The following is an 18,798-nucleotide window of genomic DNA, read 5'->3' on the forward strand; positions in this document are numbered from 1 at the left end:
AACTTAGGTTAGGATTTATTTTACAGGTAATTTTGTAATTATTTTAACTATTTTAGCTATTAAATAGTTCTTAACTATTTAATAGCTATTGTACCTGGTTAAAATAAATACAAAATTACCTGTAAAATAAATATTAATCCTAAAATAGCTATAATATAATTATAATTTATATTGTAGCTATATTAGGATTTATTTTACAGGTAAGTATTTAGCTTTAAATAGGAATAATTTTTTAATAAGAGTTAATTTATTTCGTTAGATTTAAATTATATTTAACTTAGGGGGGTGTTAGGGTTAGACTTAGCTTTAGGGGTTAATACATTTATTAGAATAGCGGTGAGCTCCAGTCGGCAGATTAGGGGTTAATGTTTGAAGTTAGATGTCGGCGATGTTAGGGAGGGCAGATTAGGGGTTAATACTATTTATTATAGGGTTAGTGAGGCGGATTAGGGGTTAATAACTTTATAATAATAGCGGTGCGGTCCGCTCGGCAGATTAGGGGTTAATAAGTGTAGGCAGGTGGAGGCGACGTTGAGGGGTGCAGATTAGGGGTTAATAAATATAATATAGGGGTCGGCGGTGTTAGGGGCAGCAGATTAGGGGTACATAAGTATAACGTAGATGGCGGCGTTTTGCGGTCGGCAGATTAGGGGTTAATTATTGTAGGTAGCTGGCTGCGACGTTGTGGGGGGCAGGTTAGGGGTTAATAAATATAATATAGGGGTCGGCGGTGTTAGGGGCAGCAGATTAGGGGTACATAAGTATAACGTAGGTGGCGGCGCTTTGCGGTCGGCAGATTAGGGGTTAATTATTGTAGGTAGCTGGCTGCGACGTTGTGGGGGGCAGGTTAGGGGTTAATAAATATAATATAGGGGTCGGCGGTGTTAGGGGCAGCAGATTAGGGGTACATAAGTATAACGTAGGTGGCGGTCGGCAGATTAGGGGTTAAAAAAATTTAATCGAGTGTCGGCGATGTGGGGGGACCTCGGTTTAGGGGTACATAGGTAGTTTATGGGTGTTAGTGTACTTTAGAGTACAGTAGTTAAGAGCTTTATAAACCGGCGTTAACCCAGAAAGCTCTTAACTACTGACTTTTTTCCTGCGGCTGGAGTTTTGTCGTTAGAGTTCTAACGCTCACTTCAGACACGACTCTAAATACCGGAGTTAGAAAGATCCCATTGAAAAGATAGGATACGCAATTGACGTAAGGGGATCTGCGGTATGGAAAAGTCGCGGCTGAAAAGTGAGCGTTAGACCCTATTTTGAGTGACTCCAAATACCGGAGGTAGCCTAAAACCAGCGTTAGGAGCCTCTAACGCTGGTTTTCACGGCTAACGCCAAACTCCAAATCTAGGCCGGTGTGTTTTATTGGCGTTGTAGAACAACATAAAACTTCAAATGGGGTTTTGGATCTCAAGAGATCAGATTTGTGTGGATGTGTAGATATAAAATGGTGAAGTTGGTGATATCTAAACCATGGTTTGAGAAATACATCTCCCAAGTGTTCAAATGACTGTTTGGTCAGTGTTGTCTCAGTTTCTGTAAGAAGGTGTATCGGAAGTAGAGAGTTTAGGTCTCGTGTTTTAGTGCAATGCATTAGTTTTCCTGGCACAAAGTCCGGGTTACAAAGGGTTGGAGTGAGTGGCAAATGTAAAGTGGAAAGATGAGGATATGTTTTAAGAGTAATTTTCCAAACTTTGAAGGTTTCTAAAATAATGTGGTTTGTAGAACAATTTAGACTATTCTGAGGGTTCTCTAACCAGCAGTAACTATTTAGTTGGACCTATTGTTTAATGTGTAACTCACCAAAAGAATACCAGTCTATGATTCTGTTGAGAAAGACATTGTTGCGGTAAGTTAGGAACCCCTAGGCCACCGGGTGCAAGTATAGGGTATGCTTCAATATTCAAGGAGGTTTCTTTTTCCAAATGTAAGAACTGATTGTAGCTTGTAATTTGAATATATATGTGTTAGGTAATGTTATGGGAAGAGTTTGTAGCCTGTACAGAATTTTTGGTAGGATAAATATTTTTACCAATGTAACGAAAGTATATCAGCCACTTTATGTTGAAATTGTTTTCTCTTGTTAAGTGTATCCAGTCCACGGATCATCCATTACTTGTGGGATATTCTCTTTCCCAACAGGAAGTTGCAAGAGGATCACCCACAGCAGAGCTGCTATATAGCTCCTCCCCTCACTGCCATATCCAGTCATTCTCTTGCAACTCTCAACTAAGATGGAGGTCGTAAGAGGACTGTGGTGTTTTATACTTAGTTTATTTCTTCAATCAAAAGTTTGTTATTTTTAAATGGTACCGGAGTGTACTGTTTATCTCAGGCAGTATTTAGAAGAAGAATCTGCCTGCATTTTCTATGATCTTAGCAGAAGTAACTAAGATCCTTTGCTGTTTTCACATATTCTGAGGAGTGAGGTAACTTCAGAGGGGGAATAGCGTGCAGGTTTTCCTGCAATAAGGTATGTGCAGTTAAAATATTTTTCTAGGGATGGAATTTGCTAGAAAATGCTGCTGATACCGAAGTAATGTAAGTAAAGCCTTAAATGCAGTGATAGCGACTGGTATCAGGCTTATTAATAGAGATACATACTCTTTTGGCGTTTTTTTGCACAGAAAAAATTACAGACACAGACATCCAGCTTCTTCCTGCATGATCCAGGACTTCTCTGAAGGGCTCAAAAGGCTTCAAAAGTCGTATTGAGGGAGGTGAAAAGCCACAGTAGAGCTGTGGCAGTTGTTGTGACTGTTTAAAAAACGTTTTTGTCATTTGTTATTCCGTTTTTGGTATTAAGGGGTTAATCATCCATTTGCAAGTGGGTGCAATGCTCTGCTAACTTATTACATACACTGTAAAAATTTCGTTTGTGTAACTGCATTTTTTCACTGTTATTTCAAAATTTGGGAAAATTTGTGTTTCTTAAAGGCGCAGTAACGTTTTTTATATTGCTTGTAAACTTGTTTTAAAGTGTTTTCCAAGCTTGCTAGTCTCATTGCTAGTCTGTTTAAACATGTCTGACACAGAGGAACCTACTTGTTCATTATGTTTGAAAGCCATGGTGGAGCCCCATAGGAGAATGTGTACTAAATGTACTGATTTCACCTTAAACAGTAAAGATCAGTCTTTATCTATAAAAGAATTATCACCAAAGGGTTCTGTCGAGGGGGAAGTTATGCCGACTAACTCTCCCCACGTGTCAGACCCTTCGCCTCCCGCTCAGGGGACGCACGCTAATATGGCGCCAATTACATCAGGGACGCCCATAGCGATTACCTTGCAGGACATGGCTGCAATCATGAATAATACCCTGTCAGAGGTATTATCTAGATTGCCTGAATTAAGAGGCAAGCGCGATAGCTCTGGGGTTAGGAGAGATACAGAGCGCGCAAATGCTGTTAGAGCCATATCTGATACTGCGTCACAGTATGCAGAACATGAGGACGGAGAACTTCAGTCTGTGGGTGACATCTCTGACTCGGGGAAACCTGATTCAGAGATTTCTAATTTTAAATTTAAGCTTGAGAACCTCCATGTATTGCTTGGGGAGGTATTAGCTGCTCTGAATGACTGTAACACAGTTGCAATTCCAGATAAATTGTGTAGGCTGGATAGATACTATGCGGTGCCGGTGTGTACTGACGTTTTTCCTATACTTAAAAGGCTTACAGAAATTATTAGCAAGGAGTGGGATAGACCCGGTGTGCCCTTTTCCCCACCTACTATATTTAGAAAAATGTTTCCAATAGACGCCACTACACGGGACTTATGGCAGACGGTCCCTAAGGTGGAGGGAGCAGTTTCTACTTTAGCAAAGCGTACCACTATCCCGGTTGAGGACAGTTGTGCTTTTTCAGATCCAATGGATAAAAAATTGGAGGGTTACCTTAAGAAAATGTTTATTCAACAAGGTTTTATTTTACAGCCCCTTGCATGCATTGCACCTGTCACAGCTGCGGCGGAATTCTGGTTTGAGGCCCTGGAAGAGGCCATCCAGACAGCTCCATTGAATTAAATTATTGACAAGCTTAGAACGCTTAAGCTAGCTAACTCATTTGTTTCTGATGCCATTGTTCATTTGACTAAACTAACGGCTAAGAATTCCGGATTCGCCATCCAGGCGCGTAGGGCGCTATGGCTTAAATCCTGGTCAGCTGACGTGACTTCAAAGTCTAAATTACTCAACATTCCTTTCAAGGGGCAGACTTTATTCGGGCCTGGCTTGAAGGAAATTATTGCTGACATTACTGGAGGCAAGAGTCATACCCTTCCTCAGGACAGGGCCAAATCAAAGGCCAAACAGTCTAATTTTCGTGCCTTTCGAAATTTCAAGGCAGGAGCAGCATCAACTTCCTCCGCTTCAAAACAAGAGGGAACTGTTGCTCATTCCATACAGGCCTGGAAACCTAACCAGTCCTGGAACAAGGGCAAGCAGGCCAGAAAGCCTGCTGCTGCCCCCAAGACAGCATGAAGGAACGGCCCCCTATCCGGAAACGGATCTAGTGGGGGGCAGACTTTCTCTCTTCACCCAGACGTGGGCAAGAGATGTTCAGGATCCCTGGGCGTTGGAGATCATATCTCAGGGATATCTTCTGGACTTCAAAGCTTCTCCTCCACAAGGGAGATTTCATCTTTCAAGGTTATCAGCAAACCAGATAAAGAAAGAGGCATTCCTAAGCTGTGTGCAAGACCTCCTAGTAATGGGAATGATCCATCCAGTTCCGCGGAAGGAACAAGGACAGGAATTTTATTCAAATCTGTTTGTGGTTCCCAAGAAAGAGGGAACCTTCAGACCAATCTTGGATCTAAAGATCTTAAACAAATTCCTCAGAGTTCCATCATTCAAAATGGAAACTATTCGGACCATCCTACCCATGATCCAAGAGGGTCAGTACATGACCACAGTGGACTTAAAGGATGCCTACCTTCACATACCGATTCACAAAGCTCATCATCGGTTCCTAAGGTTTGCCTTTCTAGACAGGCATTACCAATTTGTAGCTCTTCCCTTCGGGTTGGCCACTGCCCCGAGAATTTTTACAAAGGTTCTGGGCTCACTTCTGGCGGTTCTAAGACCGCGAGGCATAGCGGTGGCTCCTTATCTAGACGACATCCTGATACAGGTGTCAAGCTTTCAAATTGCCAAGTCTCATACAGAGATAGTTCTGGCATTTCTGAGGTCGCATGGGTGGAAAGTGAACGTGGAAAAGAGTTCTCTATCACCACTCACAAGAGTCTCCTTCCTAGGGACTCATAGATTCTGTAGAGATGAAAATTTACCTGACGGAGTCCAGGTTATCAAAACTTCTAAATGCTTGCCGTGTCCTTCATTCCATTCCACGCCTGTCAGTGGCTCAGTGCATGGAAGTAATCGGCTTAATGGTAGCGGCAATGGACATAGTGCCATTTGCGCGCCTGCATCTCAGACCGCTGCAATTATGCATGCTAAGTCAGTGGAATGGGGATTACTCAGATTTGTCCCCTCTACTAAATCTGGATCAAGAGACCAGAGATTCTCTTCTCTGGTGGCTTTCTCGGGTCCATCTGTCCAAGGGTATGACCTTTCGCAGGCCAGATTGGACGATTGTAACAACAGATGCCAGCCTTCTAGGTTGGGGCGCAGTCTGGAACTCCCTGAAGGCTCAGGGATCGTGGACTCAGGAGGAGAAACTCCTCCCAATAAATATTCTGGAGTTAAGAGCAATATTCAATGCTCTTCTAGCTTGGCCTCAGTTAGCAACACTGAGGTTCATCAGATTTCAGTCGGACAACATCACGACTGTGGCTTACATCAACCATCAAGGGGGAACCAGGAGTTCCCTAGCGATGTTAGAAGTCTCAAAGATAATTCGCTGGGCAGAGTCTCACTCTTGCCACCTGTCAGCGATCCACATTCCAGGCGTAGAGAACTGGGAGGCGGATTTTCTAAGTCGTCAGACTTTTCATCCGGGGGAGTGGGAGCTCCATCCGGAGGTGTTTGCTCAACTGGTCCATCGTTGGGGCAAACCAGAACTGGATCTCATGGCGTCTCGCCAGAACGCCAAGCTTCCTTGTTACGGATCCAAGTCCAGGGACCCGGGAGCAACGCTGATAGATGCTCTAGCAGCTCCTTGGTTCTTCAACCTAGCCTATGTGTGTTACGGTACCAACAGGATACCAAGGGTTAATTCCAGGGAACAATGTCCTGCATACAGAATCAGCACTTCACAACCTTGATCAGTTTCCCTGCAAACATGAGACCAAGCTCCACATTTCAGGTTTAAAAAAGAATATCTTTATTAAAGGCTGAATGCCTAGTATTTATACAGGTTTTGACCCCAGATGGGGGGGTTGAATATAACCCTGGCTTCAGGTTACAGAGGGCATTGGTTAAACAGTAAAGCAAACATATGAACAATGCATCAAACCTCTAAGAATTGTCTATTCACAGGTAAAACAGATTAACATATTAAGTACTCAGACAATCTGATGTTGGGCAGTCTAGTTAACATAATCACACAAAACCCAATCAGTTTACCTAGACAGACTCCTGAGACACAATCAGATCTTAAACATACATAGAATACATCTTATTACAGAATATAGGAACAGTTCTTATTAGCTATAAAGTCTTTTATGCCCACTTGGCTTATAGAGTCACAATTGCTCCCACAAGGGGCACTCACACCCTGTACCCATCCTGTATTTATGGATACAGGGTGACATAGACATAAGACAGAGTTATGAAAGTACATGGGGTGTCCAGCATATAAAATTCCATATTTCCATGCAGTCTCTGGGTATCCTTAAGCCCATGTACCTCCAGCCCAAAGAATGTTCCATAACAGGCCCTCCAATGTACAGTGGCGATATTGGTTTTGTCACATCTCTCCCCTTTTCCAAACAGACTAACAGGGTATCTGACCTCCTGCCGGTCAGTGCCCTGGTTAGTCCAGCAACCCACCCATAAAACACAATTAGTAGTACAGCCCACCCACAATAAATGGTTACTACACCTGAGTACGGGGAAAACTTGTCCATGTCCGGGTGCCTCACCACAGCTGTGTGGGGGACAGGTACGCTGAATTGGTGGGTTGCGAGGTGGGCAGAGACCAGCTGTACTCTGCCCGGGTGCCAGCACTACCATGGAAGTAGCCTGGTGGGAGCCTGGTTGCTGGAGGGGGAGACCGACTGTCTCCCCTTTGGATACATAGCTGTGCTGCTGGAGGGGGAGACCAATCGTCTCCCCTTTGGCTAAACAGCCGTGTTGCTGGGGGACAGGACCAACTGTCCCTACCCCTTGTAAAGCAGCCTGCCGCTGGGGAATGGAGTCTGGGCTCCCAATTCCCTGTATATTCCTCTGCTGCTGGGGGACAGGACCAACTGTCTCTGCCCCCTGTAACTCAGCCTGCCGCTGGGGAATGGAGTCTGGGCTCCCAATTCCCTGCAGGACCGGTGGAGAGACCTCGGTCCCATCTCCACCGGCCACCTGGGGTCCTTCCCAGTAAATCTCCACAATATCTTCCCAGCTGGATGGGTCTGGATCTGGGTCTTTCACCTTGCTGTCCTGCTGAGCCTTCCCAATGGAGTGGAAGAGATCTCGGTAGTCCTGCTCCAGTTCCCACTCCAGGGCTGCTAAGTGAGCCAGGTCTGGCTCTACTTCATGGGGGTCAGCCCAGTCATGCCTAGCCTCCCTCTCATAGAAAATGTCCTGAAGTCTGGTCTGCGCAAGGCTCCCAAAGTCAGGCTCTGCAAAGGACTCCCACAACAAGCCAGGACCATCAAACTCCTCTCCCTCTGGTTTGTCATGCTCAGCTGTCCAGGGTATATACTGTGCCATATACCACCAGAGCGCCTGGTAGGCATGTCAGTTTGCTGGGACAATCCATCTGTATTCCCGTTATGAGAGAGAATTCCTGTCCATACAAACAAGGGTTCAAATTCCTCAGTGCCCAGACCAGGGCCAAACAGTCCTTCAAAATCCCATCAGCTTCTTTACGAGTTTTTTGTACCTGCTCTTTATAGGTATTCACAATCCCTTCATACTGACATAGGGTGCCCTTGAGTTGCTGCACCTCACTATGAGCCAGCGTCAGCTTCTCCTCAAGTGTCGCTAAGTTTGTCTTTAAGGTTTCATGTCCCACTCTCAAGCTGGTGTTTTCTGCAGTCTGTCGGTGCAGCTTGTCTAGCAGAGATTCACGTTCTAAACGTGCTTTTTCCTCTGCGCTCCTCTTCTCCATCAGCGCATTGTAACGGGACCTCCACATATCAATAGCGGATAGAGATTTACTGAGCTCAGCGTCCTGGGGCTTAGCAGCAGGTGGGTCAGTCTCTGCTGCACGGATCTGGGCACGGGTAGTCACAGAGTTAACATCAGCGGGACCCATAGGAGCGTAGGCAGAAACAAGGGGGGCCAAGTCATTTCCAAGAAGAACATCAGCAGGTAAGTCCTTCTTGACCCCCACATTCACAGGTCTAGCGCCCACTCCCCAATCCAAATGTACCCTGGCAACAGGTAGGCTGAACACATCGCCCCCTGCTACCCTCACAGCCACAGTGTCTCCAGTGTACTGTTTCTCAGACACCAAGTTCTTTTGAAGCAAGGTCATGGTAGCACCAGTATCCCGAAGACCACTGACCTCCTTCCCATTCACTTTAACCAGTTGCCGGTTATTCCGGTGGGCAGCTTGCACAAGGTCTGCCTCATGTAGGATGCTCCAGCATTCTTGCGCCTCTACGTAGCGGGCGCAGGCTGAGGATTACGTGGGATTCCGCCGGCGGGTCTCCTCCAGGACTGCGCTTGGTTCGCTGCGTTTAGGGGACACTCTGGTCTTTTGTGCCCTAGTTGCTTACATCTAAAGCACCGAATAGGTTGTGAGTAGCACCGCAAATTGAACAGGGCTCTCTGAGGGTAGTTCGTGGCCGGAGGCCGTGTGGTATAGCGGTGCGCCGGGGTTTGGTAACTGGCAGCTGCTGGGGTGACTGGGGGTCTGTACTCCACTCTAGCAGGGGGCTTAGTGGTAGCAGTGTCCAGTTTGCGGGCATCCGTATACTCATCTACCAAGCGAGCCGCTTCCTGCAGGGTGGAGGGTTTACGGTCCCGAACCCACTCTCGAACTCCTGCGGGTAACTTGTCGAAGCAATGTTCCAACAGGAATAGCTGCAGCACCTCTTCCCCAGATATGGCTTGGCACCCCGCTATCCAGTGAGCTGCTGTGCGGTGCACCTTACATGCCCACTCAAGGTAGGAATCTCCAGCTAATTTAACAGTGTCTCTGAACCGCCTCCGGTATGCCTCCGGTGTAACCGCATACCTGGAGAGCAGAGCCTCTTTTACAGTATTATAATCCCTGACTTCCTCATCTGGAATGGCCCGAAAAGCCTCTCTGGCCCGGCCGGATAATTTTCCAGATAATATCGTGACCCAGTCCTCTGCGGGTACCTTGTGTAGTGCACATTGCCTCTCAAAATCCGCAAGGTACCCATCAATCCCTCCTTCTGTTTCCAGGAAGTTTTTAAAAGCTGCAAAATGTACTTTTCTCTTTTCCATCTTAGTCAGTATTGTAATAATCCCCCTCTTCCTGAGGTTACTGGCTTGTGTAGTTGCTCTTCTGGGCGATAAGGTTCATTCCGTCGCTTGCCACCAATTGTTACGGTACCAACAGGATACCAAGGGTTAATACCAGGGAACAATGTCCTGCATACAGAATCAGCACTTCACAACCTCGATCAGTTTCCCTGCAAACATGAGACCAAGCTCCACATTTCAGGTTTAAAAAAGAATATCTTTATTAAAGGCTGAATGCCTAGTATTTATACAGGTTTTGACCCCAGATGGGGGGGTTGAATATAACCCTGGCTTCAGGTTACAGAGGGCATTGGTTAAACAGTAAAGCAAACATATGAACAATGCATCAAACCTCTAAGAATTGTCTATTCACAGGTAAAACAGATTAACATATTAAGTACTCAGACAATCTGATGTTGTGCAGTCTAGTTAACATAATCACACAAAACCCAATCAGTTTACCTAGACAGACTCCTGAGACACAATCAGATCTTAAACATACATAGAATACATCTTATTACAGAATATAGGAACAGTTCTTATTAGCTATAAAGTCTTTTATGCCCACTTGGCTTATAGAGTCACAATTGCTCCCACAAGGGGCACTCACACCCTGTACCCATCCTGTATTTATGGATACAGGGTGACATAGACATAAGACAGAGTTATGAAAGTACATGGGGTGTCCAGCATATAAAATTCCATATTTCCATGCAGTCTCTGGGTATCCTTAAGCCCATGTACCTCCAGCCCAAAGAATGTTCCATAACAGGCCCTCCAATGTACAGTGGCGAGATTGGTTTTGTCACATCGTGTTTCCACTGTTTCCTCTGCTCCCTCGACTGATTGCCAAAATCAAACAGGAGAGAGCATCAGTGATTCTGATAGCGCCTGCGTGGCCACGCAGGACCTGGTATGCAGACCTAGTGGACATGTCATCTCTTCCACCATGGACTCTGCCTCTGAGGCAGGACCTTCTAATACAAGGTCCTTTCAATCATCCAAATCTAATTTCTCTGAGACTGACTGCATGGAGATTGAACGCTTGATTCTATCAAGGCGTGGCTTCTCCGAGTCAGTCATTGATACCTTAATACAGGCTCGGAAGCCTGTCACCAGGAAAATCTACCATAAGATATGGCGTAAATATCTTTATTGGTGTGAATCCAAGAGTTACTCATGGAGTAAGGTTAGGATTCCTAGGATATTGTCCTTTCTCCAAGAGGGTTTGGACAAAGGCTTATCAGCTAGTTCTTTAAAAGGACAGATCTCTGCTCTGTCTATTCTTTTGCACAAGCGTCTGGCAGAAGTTCCAGACGTCCAGGCATTTTGTCAGGCTTTGGTTAGGATTAAGCCTGTGTTTAAAACTGTTGCTCCCCCGTGGAGCTTAAACTTGGTTCTTAAAGTTCTTCAGGGAGTTCCGTTTGAACCCCTTCATTCCATTGATATTAAACTTTTATCTTGTAAAGTTCTGTTTTTGATGGCTATTTCCTCGGCTCGAAGAGTCTCTGAGTTATCTGCCTTACATTGTGATTCTCCTTATCTGATTTTTCATTCAGACAAGGTAGTTCTGCGTACCAAACCTGGGTTTTTACCTAAGGTGGTTTCTAACAGGAATATCAATCAAGAGATTGTTGTTCCATCATTGTGTCCTAATCCTTCTTCAAAGAAGGAACGTCTTTAGCATAATCTGGACGTAGTCCGTGCCTTGCAGTTTTACTTACAGGCTACTAAATTTTCGTCAAACATCTGCCCTGTTTGTCGTTTACTCTGGACAGAGGAGAGGTCAAAAAGCTTCGACAACCTCTCTCTCCTTTTGGCTTCGGAGCATAATACGCTTAGCCTATGAGACTGCTGGACAGCAGCCCCCTGAAAGGATTACAGCTCATTCTACTAGAGCTGTGGCTTCCACCTGGGCCTTTAAAAATGAGGCCTCTGTTGAACAGATTTGCAAGGCTGCGACTTGGTCTTCGCTTCACACCTTTTTTACAAATTTGATACTTTTGCTTCTTCGGAGGCTGTTTTTGGGAGAAAGGTTCTACAGGCAGTGGTTCCTTCCGTTTAAGTTCCTGCCTTGTCCCTCCCATCATCCGTGTACTTTAGCTTTGGTATTTGTATCCCACAAGTAATGGATGATCCGTGGACTGGATACACTTAACAAGAGAAAACATAATTTATGCTTACCTGATAAATTTATTTCTCTTGTAGTGTATCCAGTCCACTGCCCGCCCTGTCCTTTTGAGGCAGGTCTAAATTTTAATTAAACTACAGTCACCACTGCACCCTATGGTTTCTCCTTTCTCGTCTTGTTTCGGTCGAATGACTGGATATGGCAGTGAGGGGAGGAGCTATATAGCAGCTCTGCTGTGGGTGCTCCTCTTGCAACTTCCTGTTGGGAAGGAGAATATCCCACAAGTAATGGATGATCCGTGGACTGGATACACTACAAGAGAAATAAATTTATCAGGTAAGCATAAATTATGTTTTTATTGCATTTTTACAGAGTTAATAAACAAAGTTCAATAATCCAATAAAATACAGAAAATACGATATCTACACATGTTATGTGTTACATAAAAGGTACTGTCAAATAATAAATTATTCAAAAAATGTCAATATTGTCGTTGCTTTATGTCTTGGAAAGATATTACATTTTGATCCGGAAGGCCACATAGACTGCAATATACAAAACATCTTGATTATACCATCACCGCTGACCCTATTCAATCATCTGTATATGTGTATTAGTTCCACTTTGTATTTAATACAATAAGTATGGCTCAATGTGGGTAATGGATTCAGTCAGGATTTATGCCGTAATGGTATATAAGTGCTGTAGCTGCTCTTATGGCTTACCTGCTCTGCTGTTTGGTCTCAAACGTGGCCTCCAAACTCGGCTGGCGGATTGAGAAAATGTATTGACGCTGTCACTATACAGCATGTACTCACCCTTGCAGCTCGACCTCTTATAACTTTTGAAAAGAGGTGCCTTAGCAGCCCTCCGTCTATGATTCTGTTGAGAAAGACATTGTTACAGTATGCGTCCAAGTTAGGAACCCCTAGGCCACTGGGTGCAAGTATAGGTTATGTTTCAATATTCAAGGTGGTTTCTTTTTCCAAATGTAAGAACTGATTGTGGCTTGTAATTTGAATATATATGTGTTAGGTAATGGTATGGGAAGAGTTTGTAGCATGTACAGAATTTTTCCTATCCAAGAAATTGTTTTGGGGAGCCGTTGTGACATTTTGGATGAGAGGTCCTTTAACAGAGTTTCATAGTTTAGTTGTTGTAACTTGGTAAGGTTGGGTTTTAATTGAACACCTAAATATTTGAAGGCGTGTGTTTTTAAATGTAAATCCAGTTTCAGATCTTAGAGATGACAGTTCTGTTTCAGGAATAGAAACTGGGAATTTCTCGGATTTACTAAAATTTACAGAGAAATTAGATATTTGGCCGTATTCTTTTAAAATTTTACATGCTGCAGTAATAGAAGTTTGTTGGGAGGTAGGTCGTCAGCGAATAGTGCTAATCTGTATTCTGTTTTGCAATAAGGAATCCTTTTATGTCGGAAGAGTAGTGTAATTTTGATGCTAACACTTCCATAGAAAGGACAAAAAGTAAGGGGGAAAGAGGACAGCCCTGTCTAGTGCCATTGTATATAGGGAAGGGATCTGATAAAGGCCATTGACTTTAAAGGAACAGTCTACACCAGAATTTTTATTGTTTTAAAAGATAGATAATACCTTTATTACCCATTTCCCAGTTTTGCTTAACTAACACATTTATAATAATATACTTTTAACCTCTGTGATTATCTTGTATCTAAGCCTCTGCAAACTGCCCCTTTTTTCAGTTCTTTTGACAGACTTGCAGTCTAGCCAATCAGTGCCTGCTCCCAGATAACTTCTCGTGCACGAGCACAGTGTTATCTATATGAAATACGTGAACTAACACCCTCTAGTGGTGAAAAACTGTTAAAATGCAATCTGAAAGAGGTGGGCGTCAAGGTCTAAGAAATTAGCATATGAACCTCCTAGGTTAAGCTTTCAACTAAGAATACCAAGAGAACAAAGCAAAATTGGTGATAAAAGTAAACTGGAAAATTGTTTAAAATTACATGCTCTATTTGATTCATGAAAGTTTATTTTGGCCTAGACTGTCCCTTTAACTGTAGCAGTGGATTGTGTATACAGAACTAATATTTTTGAAATAAATTCGTCCAGGAAACCAAATTTTTGTAGAGTACATTTAAGGAAGGACCAATCTAAATGGTCAAAAGCCTTTTCGGCATCCGTAGAGACAAATAATGATGGGATGTTATGGGAGTCTGCATATTCTAGTAAGTGAAATATTTTGGCTGTGTTAAAAGGATAGCTGTGTTAAAACAGTATTTTGAAGCAAAAAAACTGAGAATTTGCATATCTAATTTGCATATCTTACCCAGAATTCTCTTGTGCATTGGCCAGACTCGGAAATACCGCAAATCCACTTACGTCAATTGCGTATCCTATATTTTCAATGGGACTTGCATAGCGCCGGTATTACGAGTCTGACCAAAAGTGAGCGGTACACCCTCTCCTGTCAAGCTTGGTACCGCATTTAAAAGTCAGTAGTTAAGAGTTTTACACTACAGCGCCGTAGCATAAAACTCTTAACTAAAGTGCTAAAAATTACACTAACACCCATAAACTACCTATTAAGCCCTAAACCGAGGCCCTGCCACATAGCAAACACTAAAATAAATTTTTAACCCCTAATCTGCCAAACCGGACATCGCCGTCACTATAATAAATATATTAACCCCTAAACCGCCGCACTCCCGCCTCGCAAACACTAGTTAAATATTATTAACCCCTAATCTGCCGCCCCCAACATCGCCGCCACTATAATAAAGTTATTAACCCCTAAACCTAAGTCTAACCCTAACCCCACCTAACTTACATATAATTTAAATAAATCTAAATCAAATTAACTAAATAATTCCTATTTAAAGGGACAGTCTAGTATAAATTAAACTTTCATTATTCAGATAGGACTTTTAATTATAATCAACTTTCCAATTTACTTTTATCATCAAATTTGCTTTTTTCTCTTGGTATTCTTAGTTTAAACTAAACATAGGTAGGCTCATATGCTAATTTCTAAGCCTTTGAGGGCTGCCTCTTATCACTTGCTTTTTAAATCTCTTTTCAAGACAAAGAGACAGAAAGTACACGTGGGCCATATAGATAACACTGTGTTCAGGCACAGGGGGTTATTTAAGATTTAACACAAAACAATGCTAAATGCAAGACAATAGATAATAAACAGTCACAGTCATGTGATCATGGGGCTGGAAGAAGGTTCCTAGATACAAGGTAATCACAGAGGTAAAAAGTGTATTATTATAACTGTGTTGGTTATGCAAAACTGGGGAATGGGTAATAAAGGGATTATCTCTCTTTTAAAACAATAACAATTCTATGGTAGACTGTCCCTTTAAAACTAAATACTTACCTATAAAATAAACCCTAAGCTAGCTACAATATAACTAATAGTTACTAATTGTAGCTAGCTTAGGGTTTATTTTTATTTTACAGGCAATGTATTTATTTTAACTAGGTACAATAGTTATTAAATAGTTATTAACTATTTAATAACTACCTAGCTAAAATAAATACAAATTGACCTGTAAAATAAAGCCTAACCTAAGTTACAATTACACCTAACACTACACTATAATTGAATAAATTACCTAAATTAAATACAATTAATTACAATTAAATAAAATTATCTAAAGTACAAAAAAAACAACACTAAATTACAGAAAATACACATAAATTACATTCCCCCCCCAACATTAAAACCCACCACCCACACAACCAATCCTACTCTAAAACCCACCCAATCCCCCCTTAAAAAAACCTAACACTAACCACCTGAAGATCACCTTACCGGGAGACGTCTTCACCCAACCGGGCCGAAGTCCTCAACGAAGCCGGGAGAAGTCTTCATCCAAGCCGGGCGAAGTGGTCCTCCAGACGGGCAGAAGTCTTCATCCAGACTGCATCTTCTTTTTTCATCCATCCGGCGGGGAGCGGGTCCATCTTCAAGACATCCGACGCGGAGCATCCTCTTCTTCCGACGGCTAAACACAGAATGAAGGTTCTTTTAAATGACATCATCTAAGATGGCGTCCCTTCAATTCCGATTGGCTGATAGAATTCTGTAAGCCAATCGGAATTAAGGTAGAAAAAATCCTATTGGCTGATGCAATCAGCCAATAGGATTGAAGTTCAATCCTATTGGCTGATCCAATCAGCCAATAGGATTGAGCTGGCATTCTATTGGCTGTTCCAATAAAAAAAAATAGGATTTTTTCTACCTTAATTCCGATTGGCTGATAGAATTCTATCAGCCAATCGGAATTGAAGGGACGCCATCTTGGATGACGTCATTTAAAGTAACCTTCATTCTGTGTTTAGCCGTCAGAAGAAGAGGATGCTCCGCTTCGGATGTCTTGAAGTTGGACCCGCTCCGCGCCAGATGGATGAAGATAGAAGATGCCGTCTGGATGAAGACTTCTCCCGGCTTCGTTGAGGACTTCGGCCCGGTTGGGTGAAGACGTCTCCCGGTAAGGTGATCTTCAGGGGGTTAGTGTTAGGTTTTTTTAAGGGGGAATTGGGTGGGTTTTAGAGTAGGGTTGGTTGTGTGAGTGGTGGGTTTTAATGTTGGTTGGGGAATTGTAATTTTGTTTTTTCAGGTAAAAGAGCTGATTACTTTGGGGCAATGCCCCGCAAAAGGCCCTTTTAAGGGCTATTTGTAATTTAGTGTAGGGTAGGGTTTTTTATTGGGGGGGGGGCTTTTTTATTTTGTTAGGGGGATTAGATAAGGTGTAATTAGTTTAAAAATCTTGTAATTTGTTTATTATTTTCTGTAATTTAGTGTTTGTTTGTTTTTTGTACTTTAGATGATTTTATGTAATTGTAATTAATTGTATTTAATTTAAGTAATTAATTTAATTAAAGTGTAGTGTTAGGTGTAATTGTAACTTAGGTTAGGTTTTATTTTACAGGTAAATTTGTCTTTATTTTAACTAGGTAGTTATTAAATAGTTAATAACTATTTAATAACTATTGTACCTAGTTAAAATAAATACAAAGTTGCCTGTAAAATAAAAATAAACCCTAAGCTAGCTACAATGTAACTATTAGCTATATTGTAGCTATTTTAGGGTTTATTTTATAGGTAAGTATTTAGTTTTAAATAGGAATTATTTAGTTAATTGTAGTAATTTTATTTATATTATATTTAAGTTAGGGGGGTTAGGGTTAGGGTTAGACTTAGGTTTAGGGATTAATAACTTTATTATAGTGGTGGCGACGTGGGGGCAACAGATTAGGGGTTAATAATTGTAGTTAGGTTGCGGCGGCAGATTAGGGGTTAATAAATATAATGTAGGTGTCAGCGATGTTGGGGGCAGCAGATTAGGGGTTCAAACATATAATGTAGGTGGCGGCGGTGTCCGGAGCGGCAGATTAGGGGTTAATAATATAATGTAGGTGTTGGCGATGTTGGGGGCGGCAGATTAGGGGTTAATAAGTGTAAGATTAGGGGTGTTTAGACTCAGGGTTCATGTTAGGTGTAGACATAACTTTTATTTCCCCATAGGAATCAATAGGGCTGCGTTAGGAGCTAAACGCTGCTTTTTTGCAGGTGTTAGGTTTTTTTTCAGCCGGCTCTCCCCATTGATTCCTATGGGGAAATCGTGCATGAGCACGTTTTACCAGCTCACCACTAACGTAAGCAGCGCTGGTATTGAGGTGAGATGTGGAGCAAAATTTTGCTCTACGCTCACTTTTTGGCGGTTAACGCCGGGTTTGTAAAAACCCGTAATACCAGCGCTGTCTGTAAGTGAGCGGTGAGCATAAACTGCTCGTTAGCACCGCACAGCTCAAAACGAAAAACTCGTAATCTAGCCGATTCTTTTGTTTTTAAATAATGTATTTTTTCCAGTTTTTCTATAACTTACAAGCTTCTTATGTTGTTACCCTGTTTAATCCTTAGCACAACCCCCCCCCCACACACACATAAAACAGTTCTTGCTTTCAGTTTTGCAGAGAAGTCTATGGGCCACCCCTTGTCCCTGCCTATTCCTTATGTTCGCAATCTCTGCTGTTTTCACGGCTTAGCCAAGAAGACATACCACGTATTTCTGTGCGATTGATCATTTTCCTTCTGCACTGCTATATCCCTGTACATGTCACCGAAGTGTAGAAGATGCTATATAAGTAACAGGCATTAGAAGATATTTTCTTTTCTCCAAGTAGAATATGGTGCTATTTTTTATACATTTAAAATCCAGAGATTTAAATGTTGTGGCTTCAAGTTTTTAGACTGATTTGCATTTTTTGGTAAAGAAAAAAAAACTTTGCAGCAATAAATTGTAATTAGCTTTGCATAATAATCATGCAGGTGAAATTAAAACAGAAGTTGTATTAAACCTTGGCGAAAGAGAAGATGAGTGTGTAAGAAAACAACTGCAAGCTCCAGAGGAGGGAATCTGTGACCGTATCAGCACTGGTGAGTGTATGTTTTTTACATATGTGATTCATGCTCCCTATTTGCTTAGTATCCTAAATGGTTAGAGAATAGATTAACCGTAAGATTTTAGGCTCCATAGAAGGTAAACAAAGGGAATTCTACTGAAGTGAACATAAAGGGACAAATTAAGCATAGGGTAAATCACTTTAAAGTTATGCAGCATAACTGTAAAAAGCTGTCTAGAAAATATCACATGAACTTCTCTATGTAAAAAAAAATGGAAGATAGTTTTAATATGTGTTTAGCTCACCAGAGTAAGTGCTTTGTGAACAGATAAACTTCAGCTTCTCTATTTACTATCATCTGCATGGTAATTACTGTGATCTGGGATTTCACTGAAACCTCACAAGGTTTTATATTATATGTCTTTAAATTGAGGAGAGAAATAAAGTAACTGTGCTGCGCATGCAGGGTGCACGCTCCCTTGCAAGTCCCATGACTAAAATACTGATTGGCTGCTTACAGGGAGACAAAGTCCAAAAATTTTCTTTCATGATTTAAACAGAGCATACAATTTCTTTCCATAGGCAGGGAGAGTCTACAACGACATTCCTTACTGTTGGGAAATACAACACCTGGCCACCAGGAGGAGGCAAAGACACCCCAGCCAAAGGCTTAAATATCCCTCCCACTTCCCCCATACCCAGTCATTCTT

General features: G+C 42.3%; 1 protein-coding gene across 3 annotated transcripts in view; it reads left to right on the top strand.

Annotated features, from left to right (window-relative positions):
• LOC128638504 (oocyte zinc finger protein XlCOF8.4) overlaps positions 1 to 18,798 on the top strand; it is a 149,162-nt gene that overhangs the window by 85,548 nt on the left and 44,816 nt on the right. For all 3 annotated transcript variants that reach the window (XM_053690495.1, XM_053690493.1, XM_053690494.1), the window contains exon 7: positions 18,015 to 18,122. In XM_053690495.1, the coding sequence (XP_053546470.1) occupies positions 18,015 to 18,122 (108 nt within the window). The remainder of the gene's footprint in view (positions 1 to 18,014; positions 18,123 to 18,798) is intronic.

This window comes from Bombina bombina, chromosome 8 (genome assembly GCF_027579735.1).
Source record: "Bombina bombina isolate aBomBom1 chromosome 8, aBomBom1.pri, whole genome shotgun sequence".
Lineage (NCBI taxonomy): Eukaryota > Metazoa > Chordata > Amphibia > Anura > Bombinatoridae > Bombina > Bombina bombina.